General features: G+C 49.5%; 1 protein-coding gene across 1 annotated transcript; it reads left to right on the forward strand.

Annotated features, from left to right (window-relative positions):
- Window positions 1-487: 487 nt before the first annotated feature.
- On the forward strand, window positions 488-4,007 carry B9D1 (B9 domain containing 1). Its single transcript, XM_064153528.1, has 7 exons — window positions 488-597; window positions 1,778-1,846; window positions 1,953-2,064; window positions 2,158-2,254; window positions 2,695-2,757; window positions 3,068-3,135; window positions 3,319-4,007. Exons 1-7 carry the CDS (start codon window positions 532-534, stop codon window positions 3,462-3,464), a joined length of 621 nt encoding a protein of 206 aa, XP_064009598.1. The 5' UTR covers window positions 488-531; the 3' UTR covers window positions 3,465-4,007.
- Window positions 4,008-14,640: the final 10,633 nt, after the last annotated feature.

The raw sequence follows: 14,640 nt of genomic DNA on the forward strand, positions 1-14,640 counted from the left end.
TGCCTTCTCTCCTCCAGGCTGAACAAGCCCGACTTTTCCAGCCTGGCCTCACGCACAGAGCTTCCAGCCCTCCCAGCACTGCTGTGGCCTCCTCTGGCCCTGCTCCAGCAGGTCTCTGCTGCGCTGAGAACTGCAGATCCGGCCCAGGCACTGCAGGTGGGGTCTCAGCAGAGCGCAGCAGAGGGGCAGAATCCCCTCCCTCCGCCTGCTGCCCAAGCTGCAGGGGATCGGCCCAGGACAAGGCTGGTCCGGACTGGAAGCTGAGGGTGCCGGCTCCTGCCCAGCTTTTCACCCAGCGCTGCACAGCCTCGTGTTTAGAAAAGGGGAAAGGGTAAGCTCGTATTAAAGGTTAACACGCATTGAAGTCTTAAGAAACGAGCAGAGAGGGCGCTGGGGCGCAGCACTCGCCCTCCGCACGCTGCGCGGCCGCTCCGCGAAGCGCCCGTCCCCCGCCCAAGCGTGTCCCCTCCGCCGCCCCGTCCGGCTCCATGGCAACGGCCCCGCCACGGCGCCGAGGCGGCGCTCGGCAGCATGGCGTCGGCGGGCGGCCCCGGTGTCTTCCTGCTGGCGGTAAACGGGCAGATCGAGAGCGGGGAGGTGAGTGCGGATGGGGAAGCGGGACCCCCAGTCCCCCGGCACACGGCATGGCCTCGGCCCGGCACCGCGGCCTGGCTTCGGGCGCCTCTCCCCTGGCGCAGGGCCGTCACGGAGGGCGGGCAGGGCCTCAGCCCCGAGCCGGGCAGTGCGGGCTGGCTCCTGGCCGTGGAATAGAATCCTGGCATCGTTTAGTTCGCAGGGTCACCGGGGCCAACCGTCAGCCCAGCACTGCCAGGTCACCACCAAACCGTGTCCCTCAGCACCATAGCCACAGCGCTTTGAAACTCCTCCGTGGATTGGGACACCACCACTGCCCCGAGCGCTCTGTTCCAGGCCTTGACAGCTGTTTCCACGGAGGAATTGTTCCTCGTGTCCGACCTAAGCCTCCCCTAGCACAACTCGAGGCCATTTTTTCTTGTCACTTTCTACTGGAGAGAAGAGACCAACCCACATCTAGCTCCAACCTCGTTTCTGGGTGTTGTAGAGCCAGGAGGTCTCCCTCAGCTTCCTTTTCTTCAAGCTGAACAACCCCACTCAGCCACTCCTCACAAGACTTGCTCTTTAGAATCTTCACCAGCTTCATTGCCCTCCTCTGGACACACTCCAGCACCTCAGTATCTTTGTAGTGAGAGGCCCAGAACCAACCCAGCGCTCCAGGTGTGGCCTCACCAGTCCTGAGTACAGAGGCACAATCTCTACCCTCATCCTGCTGGCCCCACTGTGGCTGCTCCAAGCCAGGATGCCATTTGCCTTCTTGGCCACCTGGGCACATGCTGGCTCATACTCAGTCACCTGCTGACCAACACCCCCCAGGCCCTTTTCTCCCGAGCCATTTCCAGCTACTCTGCTGTAGCATTTCTGGGGTTGTCATGACCCAAGTGCAGGACCCAGCACTTGGCTTTTTTAAACCTGGTACAACTGACCTTGGCCCCTTGTTCTATCCTGGCCAGGTCCCTCTGTAGAGATCTGTGCAGACAGCACTTCCACCTAATTTGTCATCTGCAAATTGACCTCAATCCCCTCATCCTGACCACTGATAAACTTTTTAAACAGAGCTAGCTCTGGTGGTGCTGAGCCCTGAGGAATGCCATTTGAGTCATGGTGGTGCAGGCTGCTCTCAGACTTGGGCTGTCTCTCTGTACCACCAATCTCTTACCAACACCACCACTCTCTCCCACAGTTCCCTGGATTCGATGACCTCTACTGCAAGTTCTGCTTCGTCTATGGCCAAGACTGGGTTCCCACAGCGGTAAGGCCCCATTGTGTGCCCTGAGACCCAGCCTGCTGCCAGGCCCACCGGCAGCATGTCGTGAGCTTAGTGCAGACCCATGGCTCCTACCACATTCTCCCCACAGGGCCTGGAGGAGGGCATCTCCCAGATCACCTCCAAGAGCAGTGTCTCACCCACAACACTTGTCTGGAACTTCCCCATCAACATTACCTTCAAGAGCACCAACCCATTTGGCTGTGAGTGCTGGGAACAGAGAGGTCTCTGAGTGCTGGGAATGGTGAGGTCTCTCTCCCAGACCAAGCACCCCTTTCACATGGCCTTCATTGCAGGGCCGCAGATTGTCGTGAGCGTCTACGGACCGGACTTCTTTGGCAACGATGTGGTCAGAGGGTATGGAGCTGTTCATGTTCCCTTCACACCTGGAAGGTGAGGTGACAACTCAGCTCTCAGTACTGAGAGAGATTTTTTTTTCCCCACTTACTGTGTTGTTTCAGAAGTAAAAAAAGTTCCCCTATCTCCTTGTCAATGTCTTCTCGATTTGGTACAAGGAAAATGGATTTTCTAGCACCTGGTTATCAAATAGCTCTTGGTAATCCTGCAGAGAACTCCAAAGTCAACAACGATGTGTAGGAAGCCCAAATAGGAAGCACAGCACATCACCTCTCCCCTCTTAGCTAATCCTAAGCTTTCATTCCACCACTGGAAATGGAGGAAGATACTCTCTGCCTGTGCAGACCTCTTTGTGGAGTGAAAGTATTAACCTTTGAGATGTTCAGCGGTCTGATGTGTCTGAAATCCTGATACCTTCATAGATAGAACAAGTGTTATAGAGAGAACTGTTTCTGAGTGTCTCATATTTGTTTTAGGCATACAAGAACCATTGCTATGTTTGTTCCAGAGTCCACATCGAGGCTGCAGAAGTTTACAAGGTAATAATCAAAGGCTTCTCCTTTTGAAGTCCTTCTGTCTCACACAGATAGGTCTCTAACCCAGAGATAACTTGGATTTAACATAACATGTATGAAATTAGTTTCTTTTTTACCTTAGACAAAAAAAAACAACAAAACAACTTCTCTTTGATCAAAGCAGATCAACAGAGTCCTCAGAACTCTTTACTGCAAACAAAAGCTGGGAGTCTCATTAAACCCCTCCTTTGCTTTTTGAATGTGCATTTAACTGTATCAAATCTACCCATCAATGATTGTATCCAATTAATTCTTTCCTATTGTCTTTTCCAAGTTGGTTCACAGGGAGACGTCCAGAATTTACTGACCCTAAAGTGGTAGCACAGGGAGAAGGACGAGAAGGTGAGTCCCTGGGAGTTCCTGACTGCAGCCCTCACAGGACAGGAGGCCACAGCTCAGCTATCTTCTTGTGCTGATAACAAAAGATTGGTTGTTCCTGCTGAGAACAGTCCTACCTGGGTATGTGAGAGTTCAGCAGCTCCTCAGAACCTCTCCTAATCAGTTTTATTTGCATCTTTCTTCCAGTAACAAGAGTACGCTCTCAGGGCTTTGTGACCATTTCCTTCAACATAATGACCAAGGATATGGAGAAGCTGGGCTATGAAGTGAGCCCCAGTGATCTGCAGTGCCCATCTCTGGCTCCTGTTACAGAAGGGATTCTCAAGTACTGAAGTCAGGCATGAGATGCTTGAAAGCTCACAGAGAAGTTAAGCACTTTGGGGGCCTTTTTGTGGCAAAGGGAAAGGAGCCTCTGACTCAGCCAAGAACGTTTCACTCCGGACTGTTGTTTCAAAAGAAACACAAGCCATTGAGAATCATTCCCTGAGGATAACTGAAGTGTTGTGTACATTCAGGTCAGCACATTTGGCATTTTTATGAGTAGTATCAGACTGTATCAAAGTATTTTTATAACAGCCTTTTGTACACTATACCCCTAAAGAACAGGACTGTTTAGCATTGTAGCAATTGTGCTGGTTAAAACATCACTGCAAACCCAGTTCTTTTTACTGATGTTTTGGTGACAGAAATGGGAAATAGGAATTATTGCACCTGCCAAAAGGGGGGAGGGGGAGGAATATGGCAAAGTTCCAGCAAAATGCAGATGCCATCAAATGAGAAATGTGCCATGTGCTGCCCCTTGCAAAAGCAACAGCAGTTTCCTTTGTAGTCCTTCAGTTTTCATGTAAAATAGATACGGCATTTTAGAAACAAAACTTTCCACTTGAGCTTTTGCATTTTTAGAACTAGATGATGACTCTTCCCTTCCCAGATATCATTTCTGCATTAAGCTTCATCAAGAATTAAACAATAAAAGGACAGAGTTTGAGAGACAATGGATTTACCTTCTGGTTGAGCAAATTGCATTTGAAGTGCAGATACTGAGTGAAAAGGCTCTGCTAAGAAAGCAGAGTCTGAGTATGGCAGCTGAGTGTGCATTTAGCCCCAGATCAGTTCCAAAGGCTCTGTGCTGTACAAAATAGGGAAGCAGCATGAAGGATATTGTGCCCTTAGTAGGTGTCCCCAGCCAGTGCATTACACAGATAACCACACCATGGCTTTCCTCAGCTACTTTTCTTATTTAAAGAAGGACAGAAAAAAGCAACACAGTGATGTTCAGATCTCCTAATCTTGGGGTTTCTGTCCCCCTGCATAACCTCTAAGAGGAATCAAATGGATGCTGGTGGTTGTTTGGGTGTGACAGGCTCCATAGCTGCTGTGCTGCTCTCAAGTGGCTGCAGCATGAGCTGCCCTTGGTCTGAGGAGCTTATCTGGTGCCTGCCTCTGTCCTTTCAGTGAATCTCCCCTAAGCTAATATTAGTGCTCTTCTTTGAGGCTGACCAAACCCAGCTGGCTAAATGCCTTTGTTTTTCTGCTGCTGGGGTTTCATAGACTCATTTAGGATGAACAAAAACCTTCAAGGTACTGAGTCCAACCAAGCACTGCGAGGTCACCACTGAACCTTGTCCCTCAGCACCTTATCTGCACAGCTTTTCAGTCTCTCCAAGGATGTAGACTCCACCACTGCCCTGGGCAGCCTGTTCCAGGCCTTGACAGCCTCTTCCATAGAGAAATTGTACCTCATGTCCAACCTCAACCTTCCTTGGAACAGCCTGGGGCCATTTCCTCTTGTGCTATCACTTATTCACTGGGAGAATAGACCAACCGATCTGCTTTCAGAGAGGTGTAGAGAGCCAGAAGGTCTCCCGAGTCTCCTTTTCTCCAGGCTGAACAACCCCAGTTCACTCACCCACTCCCTCTCTATTTGTGCCAGAAGGGATGTTTCCAAGTCCTGCATCACCCAAGACCTGCTCTTCTTACAGGTCTTGTAAGGAAGGACAAAGACAGGAGTGCTACAATGCAGTGACTAATTGCTGTGTCATTTTCATACTTAATTTTGGGCCTGTAAACTCTTGCATTCGACTGCAGCTGCCAAAAGGTGACTGTGAGAGTGACTTAATGTGACACCACCCTGCCAGCGAACCACAGAGACCTTGAAACTATTGATACAAGTCACATGAGGGTGCAAAACTGGATACATTTGGAACAAAGAGGCTGCTTAGAGACAGTTGTGGTTTCATGCTGAGCGGTATGGTTGAATAAAGACCATTTCTGAGGAGACAGTGTGATCACTGCCACCTTGCTGTGAGCATTAGCACCTTTTACACTACTTATAAACACTCTTCCAAACACCCTACAGATGATTATTCATCTCTTACTTGTTTCCCATCTTCTTTTTGTTGATCTTACACTTCCAGTAAGCTACTCCACCAGCTGTTTTGGCAACTACTGCAATCTCCAAACTGAGTCATGTTGGAATCCAAATTAATAAGCATTTCCTGCTGGCTCAGAGGGGATGCAAGGAATTTTGTTTCCTCTTCAAAAGTATTTGCGAAGCAGTTAGCTACAGTAGCAGGATAAATATCTGTGTTTGAAATACCTGAGAAGCAAACATTAAACCTGCTAGGCTTAAACTTCCCTCGAGCACAGTTACCTGTCCCCATTCCATCTGCCTAGCAGAGTTTCTACGCAGAAAAGCCCTGTCAGACCCAGGCAATGCCCAAACTGCCCACAGTAGCACAGGGAATGCATTCACATGCAGCTTTGCAGCATGGTGCTGTATCTGATCTGAACTCCTGTTGCAAACCAGTAGCTGGACACTTAACCATGCTGCAACCTATCAAAGCAGCTCTGCCTCTTCCTGTGCCCAGCAGCCAAAAGCTGCCAAATGAACTGAGAGGCTGTGCAAAGGGTGGACAGGTTATACAGCAGCCAGCAATATGCCCCTGGGACCAAGAAGGCAAGTGGTTCCCTGGGGTGCATTAAGAAGAGTGTGAGCACCAGGTAAGTGAGGTTCTCCTTCCCCTCTACTCTGCCACACAGAGGGCACAGATGGAGTCCTGGGTCCAGTTCTAGGCTCCCCAGTTTCACAGAGAAAGGGAACTACTGGAAAGAGTGCAATGGAGTCTGAGGGGCTTGGAGCATCTCTGTGAAAAGGAAAGGTTGAGAGGCCTGGGGCTGTTGAGCCTGGAGAAGAGCAGCCCCAGAGGGTATCTTCTCAATATTCAGCAAGAGCTAAAGGGTAGGTGACAAGAGGATGGGGCCAGACTCTTCTCAGTGGCACTCAGTGACAGGACAGTGGACACCAACTGAAACCCAGGAGGTTCCACCTGAATGGGAGAAAAGTTCTTTGCTGTGAGGATGCTGGAACCCTGGAGCAGGCTGCCCAGAGAGGTTGTGGAGTCTCCTTCCATGCAGAGCTTCCAAACTCACCTGGACACTGCGATCCTGGGCAAGCTGCTGCGGGTGCCCCTGCTTTAGCAGGGGGGTTGATGATCTCCAGAGGTCCCTTCCGACCCGCTGGGATTCTGTGAAAACCAAACATGCATTTGCACAGTTTCACTGTTCACAGCAGGCAGGGCCCCTCAGAAGAAAGGTTAAAACAGTGAAAAGCACCAGTCTGAAAGCCACAGAAACCCCAAACCCCCCAGAGCAGGATTTCAGACACGTGACTGAGCAGATCGCAGATCCCACACTGCTGCCTTCGTTGTTAGGGTTTTTTGCCTGTTTTCCTTGGGTTTAGTCTGGTTGGGGGTGGAGTAGGGCTTTGACTTCTCAGTATCTTAAAGCATGTTTAAGAACCTCACATACCTTCCTCAAGGCCTTAATGCTGTTTAGTTTGTGAGTGCTTCACTGCAGGAGGTTTTTGGCTGGACAGTTTGCTCCTTACACAAGGGCACGTGTGGGGGTGATGTTTTTGGGAAGCATTTCCCGAGCTCAGTGGCATTCCTTTGTTCCCAGAGGCAACTGTTGATCTCTCTCACAAACATGCTCTTCTCCCAGAGGCAGCCTGGCTGCTGCCTTTCCAATTTTAAGGAAAACTGTCTTTGGTCCTCAGGCGTGGCAGAGGTTTTGCAGCTGTTTCACCCCGGAGAGGATCTCTGCTTTCATCACAGGAGTAAAGACAGACACGACACTACCAGAGTGGATGACATTAATAAGGAGAGGATTTATGACCCTTAAGTGTTCCTTGCAGTTAGTGTTAGAGGTTAGAGGAATCCATGCTTCAAAAACAGCCAAAACACAGGAAAAAAAACCCCACAGCCTTGCTCCAAGTAATTTCCCTTCCCCCATTCCCCAGGCAGCTGTAACCACCCTGCTCCTTCACCAGTTAATCATTGTCCCTGTTATTCAAAATTGAAGTTCCCAGCCCCGTGTCACAGTGACAGCAGTGGGGGAGTGCACCTGGTACTGCAGATCCTGTTTTGTTTTGCTGAAGCCTGTCCCAGATGGTGAATTTTGCCATTAACCTCCCGAGTCAAGATGGGCTAGGAAAAAAAACATCTTTACTCAGAACATGTCCTGATACAAGATGAGGCTTCCAAACCATCAAAACAGAATGAGACCTACTAGAGGGAGGCAGATGAAGCCTGTGAGATAGCTGGGGACTTTGGAGAAGCCATCCTCTGCTTTCCTGCTCTGGAGGAGCTTTGGAAAGAGCTGCCCCAGCAGGACCATCCTCACTTCAAGGGAGAGCTTTCCTGCAATCACCTGTGAGGCTGCCAGGCATGGGAGACAGCCAGGGATGTGAACTGAACAGTAGCTTGGGAAACAAACCCTCCAGAAAAAGGAGAACCATAGAAATCTCAGACTGGTTTGGGCTGGAAGGGACCTTTAGAAGTCCTTTAGTCTGATCCCTCTGCAGTCAGCAGGGACATCTGCAACTAGAGCAGGTTGCTCAGAGCCCTAAACAACCTCACCTGGAAAGGTTCCAGGGATGGAGCACCTCCCACCTCTCTGAGTAACCTGGGCCAGGGTCTCAGCACTCTCAATGTTAAAAAAAGTCCTCTTTCTTCTCTCTAGTTTGAATCTCCCTTGAACCGAAAGGCCACCAGAAGGTCTCCCTGAAGCCTTCTCCAGGCTGAACAACCCCAAATCTCTCAGCCTGGCTTCACAGCAGAGGCCTTTCAGCTCTCCCATCATTGCTGTGGCCTCCTCCCAGGGAAAACAAAAAAAAACACAACAGTTAAAAAATAGAATTAAATAATAATAATTTTTAAAGAAAGCCTTTGGCTAACCCCTTAGGAGCTGCTATTTCCAGCCCTTTCTACCAAAACCAGCAGCAGCAGCAGCTCCTGCCCTCTCGTGGCAGTTTTCAACCCTCGGGAAGATGTTTGGAGGTTACCAATTAACAATCAGCTGAGAAGGTTGCATGAAGGACGCCCAAAGATTTCCTGTTCCTGCATGGAAATTGCTCGGTGCAGTGGTGCTGGCTGACCTGCCACTGCCCCTTGTCTTGAGAGTGCAGGGCAAAGATGTCCCAGCTGCCTGGCAGGGAGCAGGACTGAGCTGCAAATCTGTGCTTCAGCGAGCGAGCACTGGAGACAATCCATCGCTGTCCTGAGGCTACAAGGCTCTTTTACAGCAGCAGTATTGCAGCAGCTAGAAGTTATCTCCCTCTGCAAATGAGAGGCCTGCAGATGGATTAAAGCTGACAGCAACTGCTCCCCAGCAGCAGTCTCAGTTCAGGAGCAGGAGCCTCCTGTGAAACACTCCAAAGGACAAAAAGGCAAACTACAGAACTGCCATACTTGGAGAAAATTGGAGCTGCAGCTTCGACTTTCCCTGGGTTTGTCCCCAGCAGCGTTTCCACCCATTGCAAACCAGCCCCAGGATGACTGAATTGTGCCAAGGTCACCAGAGCATCATGCCAAGACCCACTGTCTGGAGATACTGGGGGCTAAACCCCCTGGTTACTGGCCTGTAGGGTGACAGGACAGGACAGCTAGGGTGGGAGAGGGAGGTCACAGAATGAGCAGCATCAGTGGTGACAGAGCCACTGGCCTGGCACCACCACCTCGCTGGCATCTGGAGGATATCAGGCCCCATCAGCACAAGCCACCTTCCCCTGAGCCTCTTCCCTTTATAACCAGCAGTGCCAGTGCATCAAGCACCAGCCGGACAAGCTGCTGACTGCAGCAGAGCACCCACAGGACAATCTCCATCTGGCCCTCAAACATGCTTAAGGAACCAAACCTCCTCCATGAGAGCATCATGAACCTCCTGTAGCCACCACCCAGGCCAGCTGGAGACTCGAGGTCCAGGCACACACGGCCGTGCCAGCAGCATGGCCGCAGCAGCCACAGCCTGCCAAAGGACCTGCACGCCCTTTTAGCCTCTCACCGTTTATCCACAGGGTGTGTGCTATAGAGGGCATCCCCAAGAGTTTTCCACCAGCTGGGCAGTCCCCTGGGAAGCCAACGTGGGTGAGCTCAAACCCTGAGCACTCAGGGGTGTCTGCAAACCCAGAAACAACCTCCACTTTTGGCACACAGGAACTAAAAACAACTCACAAAAGCCCAGCTCCCTGCAGCGAGCACCCAGCACCCTCCCTTGCAGCACAGCAGGCTGTGGAACACAAGGATGGTATAAGTTAGGAGGACTGAGCTCAAGATTACAATTTTCCAGTGTCTGGCTGTCTTCAGAACACAGATCTTGTTAGAAACCATCCTTTGGTCACCAAAACCAGCCTCAAGCCACCAGAAAGGAGGCTGCAGAGGAGCAAGGGTGCAACACAACCTGTTTTCATGTCAGGGTGCAAGTGATTCAGCTTCTTGTCCTTCAGAGAGAAGATCACCAGAAACATCTAGCTGCTGTAGGTTCCTATTTTTATGCCTCTATTCAGGCCAAGATATTTAAGTACCCAAATTCACCTCAGAGAATATCACTACATTTAGTGCCAGACTTGCTAATGAAGACATTAAGAAAGGGGGGGAAAAAAACAACTAAAAAAACCCTGCTGCCGTCACCCAACACAACCCCAGCCAGCCCACGGTCTCCTGGGCCATCTGTGCTGCTACGCCAAGGCAGAACTGGCTCCCTTCAGCTTGGTTAAACCACCAAATTTCATTCCTCACCCAAAAAAACCTTCAAGAACAACATGGACTCCACTGCCTGCCTGTCACAGGTTCCATTTTCCACTGCCGTAGGGCACAAGGATGGCATCTAACGATTTTCCATCCTAAGAAATGGTTCAGCACCTGCACTGAAGCATCTGACATGGGGGAAGTGACAGCATGGGGCAAACCCCAGTACCAGCACAGGCTGGGCAATGAAAAGGTGGAGAGCAACCCTGCGGAGAAGGGCCTGGGGGTGCTGGTGGGTGAAAAGCTGGAGGTGAGCCGGCACTGTGTGCTCACAGTCCAGAGCCAGCGAGTCCTGGGCTGATCCCAAGCGGCAGAAGTTGTGGAAGCATTGCCAGAGCCACAGCTCGAGCTGGCCCACACCATTTTCTCACAGTCTGATGAAGAGGAGCGGAAGGGCAGAGCTGCACCACTCAGCTCAGCACAGAGGCAACAGCAATGTCCACATTCAGCAGAAATACTTTGGCAACAGCATTGTGGACGAGGGCAAGCCTCGAGATAACTTTATCTAGACAGCCCTTTTCCTCCCCCCAAGCAGGCAGATGCCACCTCACTTGAGAGCAGAGGAAGAGGAAGCCCAGAAAGGCGGGGAGAGCAGCCTGGCCAAGGTCAGAGGAAGGCTCAGCCACAGCTAGCTTTTTCTCACAATAGGTTTATCAGCTCAGGCTCCCTCCAGCACCAGCCTGCAGCACTCAGCTCTTTCTGAGCCCTCAGAGCAGTTTCCACTGAGCCCTTCCCAAAGCCTTCCTGTAGCCAGCAGCTTTATTTCAAAACGTGCCATTTCCAGAGGCCCAAAGTAAACAGCAAAGTATTGACCACAGAGAAAAGCAGTGGCCAGAGGAGCAATAAACACCCACGCACAGAAGAGGCCTCCTGCAGAGGAGCAGGAAGCATCCCCCTGTGAAAATAAGAGGCACAAAAAAGCAACAGGTATCTGGGCTGAAACCCTAGGCCAAAGGAGGCTTTGCTGGGTTCCTTACTGGCCAAAACACAGAAGCAAAACAAATCAAAGACATGACCAGAGGCAGCCTCACTCAGCAGGGAAACGCAAGTGTTCCTGGGGTGGTGAGTTGGCACAACAGCTCTGTGTCACAGATACAGAACCAAAATAGATGATTTCCCCCCACACACTCTTCATGGCCACCTTTCCAGCACCTCTGCACTTCCAGCATTAAGAAATTAAGTATGTGATTAGCCATCAGCCTGATTGGCAGCACACCACAGCTACACAAAACCTGGAGGGCTTCTGGAGAGGTGGCTCTTGAAATAGCCTGCTAATGAAGCACCCTCCAACCTGAACCATCCCAAATTAGAAGCTGAAATGACGTTCCAGCTGTATGCAGGCTTGCTGTTACCTCATCTGCAGGGCCCTTCAGCCAGAGCCAAGGCTGCAGGAAGGGTAAGACTGAACGGCTGCAAGAAGGGGAAGTGAGGACTCCCAAAGTCAGTGTTGTCACAGCTCCCCAACCCTTTTTCTATGAGCTGTGACTTTAAAAATCCCCAGACTTCTGTCTGGACATACATACTGGAGGCTCCACCAAGGCCATGCTCAATCATCCCTCTAAAAGTGCTGTCTGATGGGGAAAGTGGTGTAAAGAAGCTACTCGGTCATCTAAAACACCAGACTTGATTTTTAGCCAGGCAGTATTTGGTCATCCCTCTGAAAGTGTTATTTGAAGGGGAACGTGGTTTAAAGAAGTGATTCAGTCACCTGCAACACAACAAGTCTTCATTTTTATTGAGTTAGTAAGGTCTCAACTGATTCTCATTTCAGTGAGCTTTAAGAAACTCTCTTTTCTCACCACAGGAGCAGATCTGCCCTGGAAAGTGATGAACGCATCCAAGAGCTTACGTTGACAATGTACATGAAGCATTACTCTCAGGAAGGGGTTAGGTTTCTTCTAGGCCCTTCAGCACAAACCTTCCATCACCTCAACCCATCATCCACCAGCTTTCTGGAGGACTACACGGAGCAGGGCAGCGAGAGTTTTCCCAAAAACAGGCTTAGAAACACTACACAGAGGCTGGAAAAAGCAACAAGGCTGGAATATAAGCAATACAATTTTAATTCTGACCAGTCACCTACAAACCCCTTTGTCTTTCCACTGTTCTGATGGCATTACTCAATATCACATCTGTGACATGGCTTGGGAAGAGAGAGAGAGAGAGAGAGAGAGGAAAACAAACCAACCAACAAATAATCAAAAAAACAAAACCAAAAAGAAACAACCAACCAAGAGAGAGAGAGAGAGAAAAAGGAGAGGGACACAAAGATACAGACCTTATGATACAATAGTACAAATGATAAATTATTTATACAGGAAGCAATGTCGATAAGTCAGCACAAAGTCATCAAAAGCAGCCAGCTCCCAGCATTCTGAAGAAAAACAAAAACCAACAACAAGGAGGAAAAAAAAAAACCCAACACCCAGTTTGGTGACTATTTTGGTTGTGACACTTTGAAAAAGGAAGCCAGGCTCTTGAGATTCTGCTGTGAAAGAATGAAAACCCAAACCAACCAAAAACAAAAGAGAAAGAAAGAAAGCCCATCCAAATTTCTCCACAAATCTGTGCAATGTTCATAGGTACAGTACAGGTTAGAAACTGTAACAGCAAAAAAATAAAAGGGAAGCTGCAGAACAAGAGTTGACTTAGCCTAAGGGACTTCAAAGAGACCTGTAAACACCAGAAAAACCCATCAGGGTTTTTCCTTCCCCATCCCCTTCCATGTAGTTTAGTTTCCATATAGTATAAAACTGAATAAATAACTGAGCTTGTTTGGGGTTGAAAATGATGCTGAGGGTTGGTTGTTTTGGTCAGGGTTTATTTATTTCCTTAAACCTATTTTTATTCTTTACAAAATATTTAACACTTTTTTTCTTTGGTCAATTTGACCAGTAAGGCTATTATGGGATACTAACAGGGTTTTGTTTTTTTTTACATCAAAAGCACTTTTTAAGATTTGCAAGTGAGAAAAGAAGGGGAGAGGGGGGGGGAAGAGGGAAATGGGGTTAGAGAAATATGCCAGAGTGGATGTGAGTGGACACGCAGGCATGCCCCATGTGGAAAAAAGCAGAAAGGCAAAGAGGGGAGGAGGAAGGAAGGGAGGAAGGCAGGGAGGGAGAATTAACCTGGAAAGCAGTTAAATTATTGTGAAAAACAGATTGAACATTCTGGGTACAACTGAAGCTTCACCTAGCTAGGACAGCCACCACTGCTCAGAGTCACTGTCACAGCACCCCACACTGACTCAGAGACTGATCATTCTGGGCACAACTGAAGCTTCACCTGGCCACCACTGCTCAGAGACACTGTCACAGCACCCCACACTGACCCAGAGACTGATCATTCTGGGCACAACTGAAGCTTTACCTAGCTAGGACAGCCACCACTGCTCAGAGTCGCTGCCACAGCACCCCACACTGACCCAGAGACTGATCATTCTGGGCACAACTGAAGCTTCACCTGGCCACCACTGCTCAGAGTCGCTGTCACAGCACCCCACACTGACCACTGACCCCAGAGACTGCTCACTCTGGGCACAACTGAAGCTCCACCTGGCCAGGACAGCCAGCCACTGTCAACATCAGCATTGCAGCACCCCACATCCACATGACACTGGAGACAGGCATATCCCCAGCAGATTGACCAAACTGGCTGCTCATCCTCCTGAGTGTGGCTCCTATCACAACCCCACCTCAGGGCTGGTGGTCCCAGCACAGGCAGACCTTGGTCTAAGGCTGTAGAGCATCACGGTGTGGGGTGGCCATGGCCACTGTTTATAGTGTGATGCCTCTATGCATCTATGTGTAAAAGTAACACAGCTCTTAGAGAGGCAGGTGGGTAAAAGCAAGGATTTGCCATTCAGCAGCTTCAAGCCAGGACTCCCAGAGCACACACCTATCAATTTACAGTGATGGATTGCGACTCAACTGGAGATGACTTCTTCATGTTCAATTCCTACTACCAAGCTTGCCTTGCCTCCAAACCCAGTTCCCTACTTTTTAACATGTAGATGTGGTTAGAACTCCTTGGCTGAACAGTCAATGCCCCATCTAACCACCACAAATGCACTCAGGTGACAGGCTCAGGGAAAAACATCAAGTGACCTCAGCTTCACTGCTGATAAAATTAAACTGGAGAAATAATGATGGGTAAATCTTGCCACAGATCAATTGGAAAGCACTTCACCCCACCCCACCCCTACCCCCATCTGCAAGAATCACACCCTTCCTGGTCTACACTTTTCAATAACTTCAACAACAACAAAAAAGTAAAGTATTTTTCCTTACTCTGAAAGGCAACATGAATGGTTTTTTTTTTGTTTTGTTTCTTTAAAGACATACTGGGTGTGGACAGCAATTCTCTTCCCTCCTATATAAAAACAAGAGCAGATGAATATTCTGAATCCTACTTGAGCTCAACA

Source organism: Pogoniulus pusillus, chromosome 13 (assembly GCF_015220805.1).
Source record: "Pogoniulus pusillus isolate bPogPus1 chromosome 13, bPogPus1.pri, whole genome shotgun sequence".
NCBI classification, from domain to species: Eukaryota; Metazoa; Chordata; class Aves; order Piciformes; family Lybiidae; genus Pogoniulus; species Pogoniulus pusillus.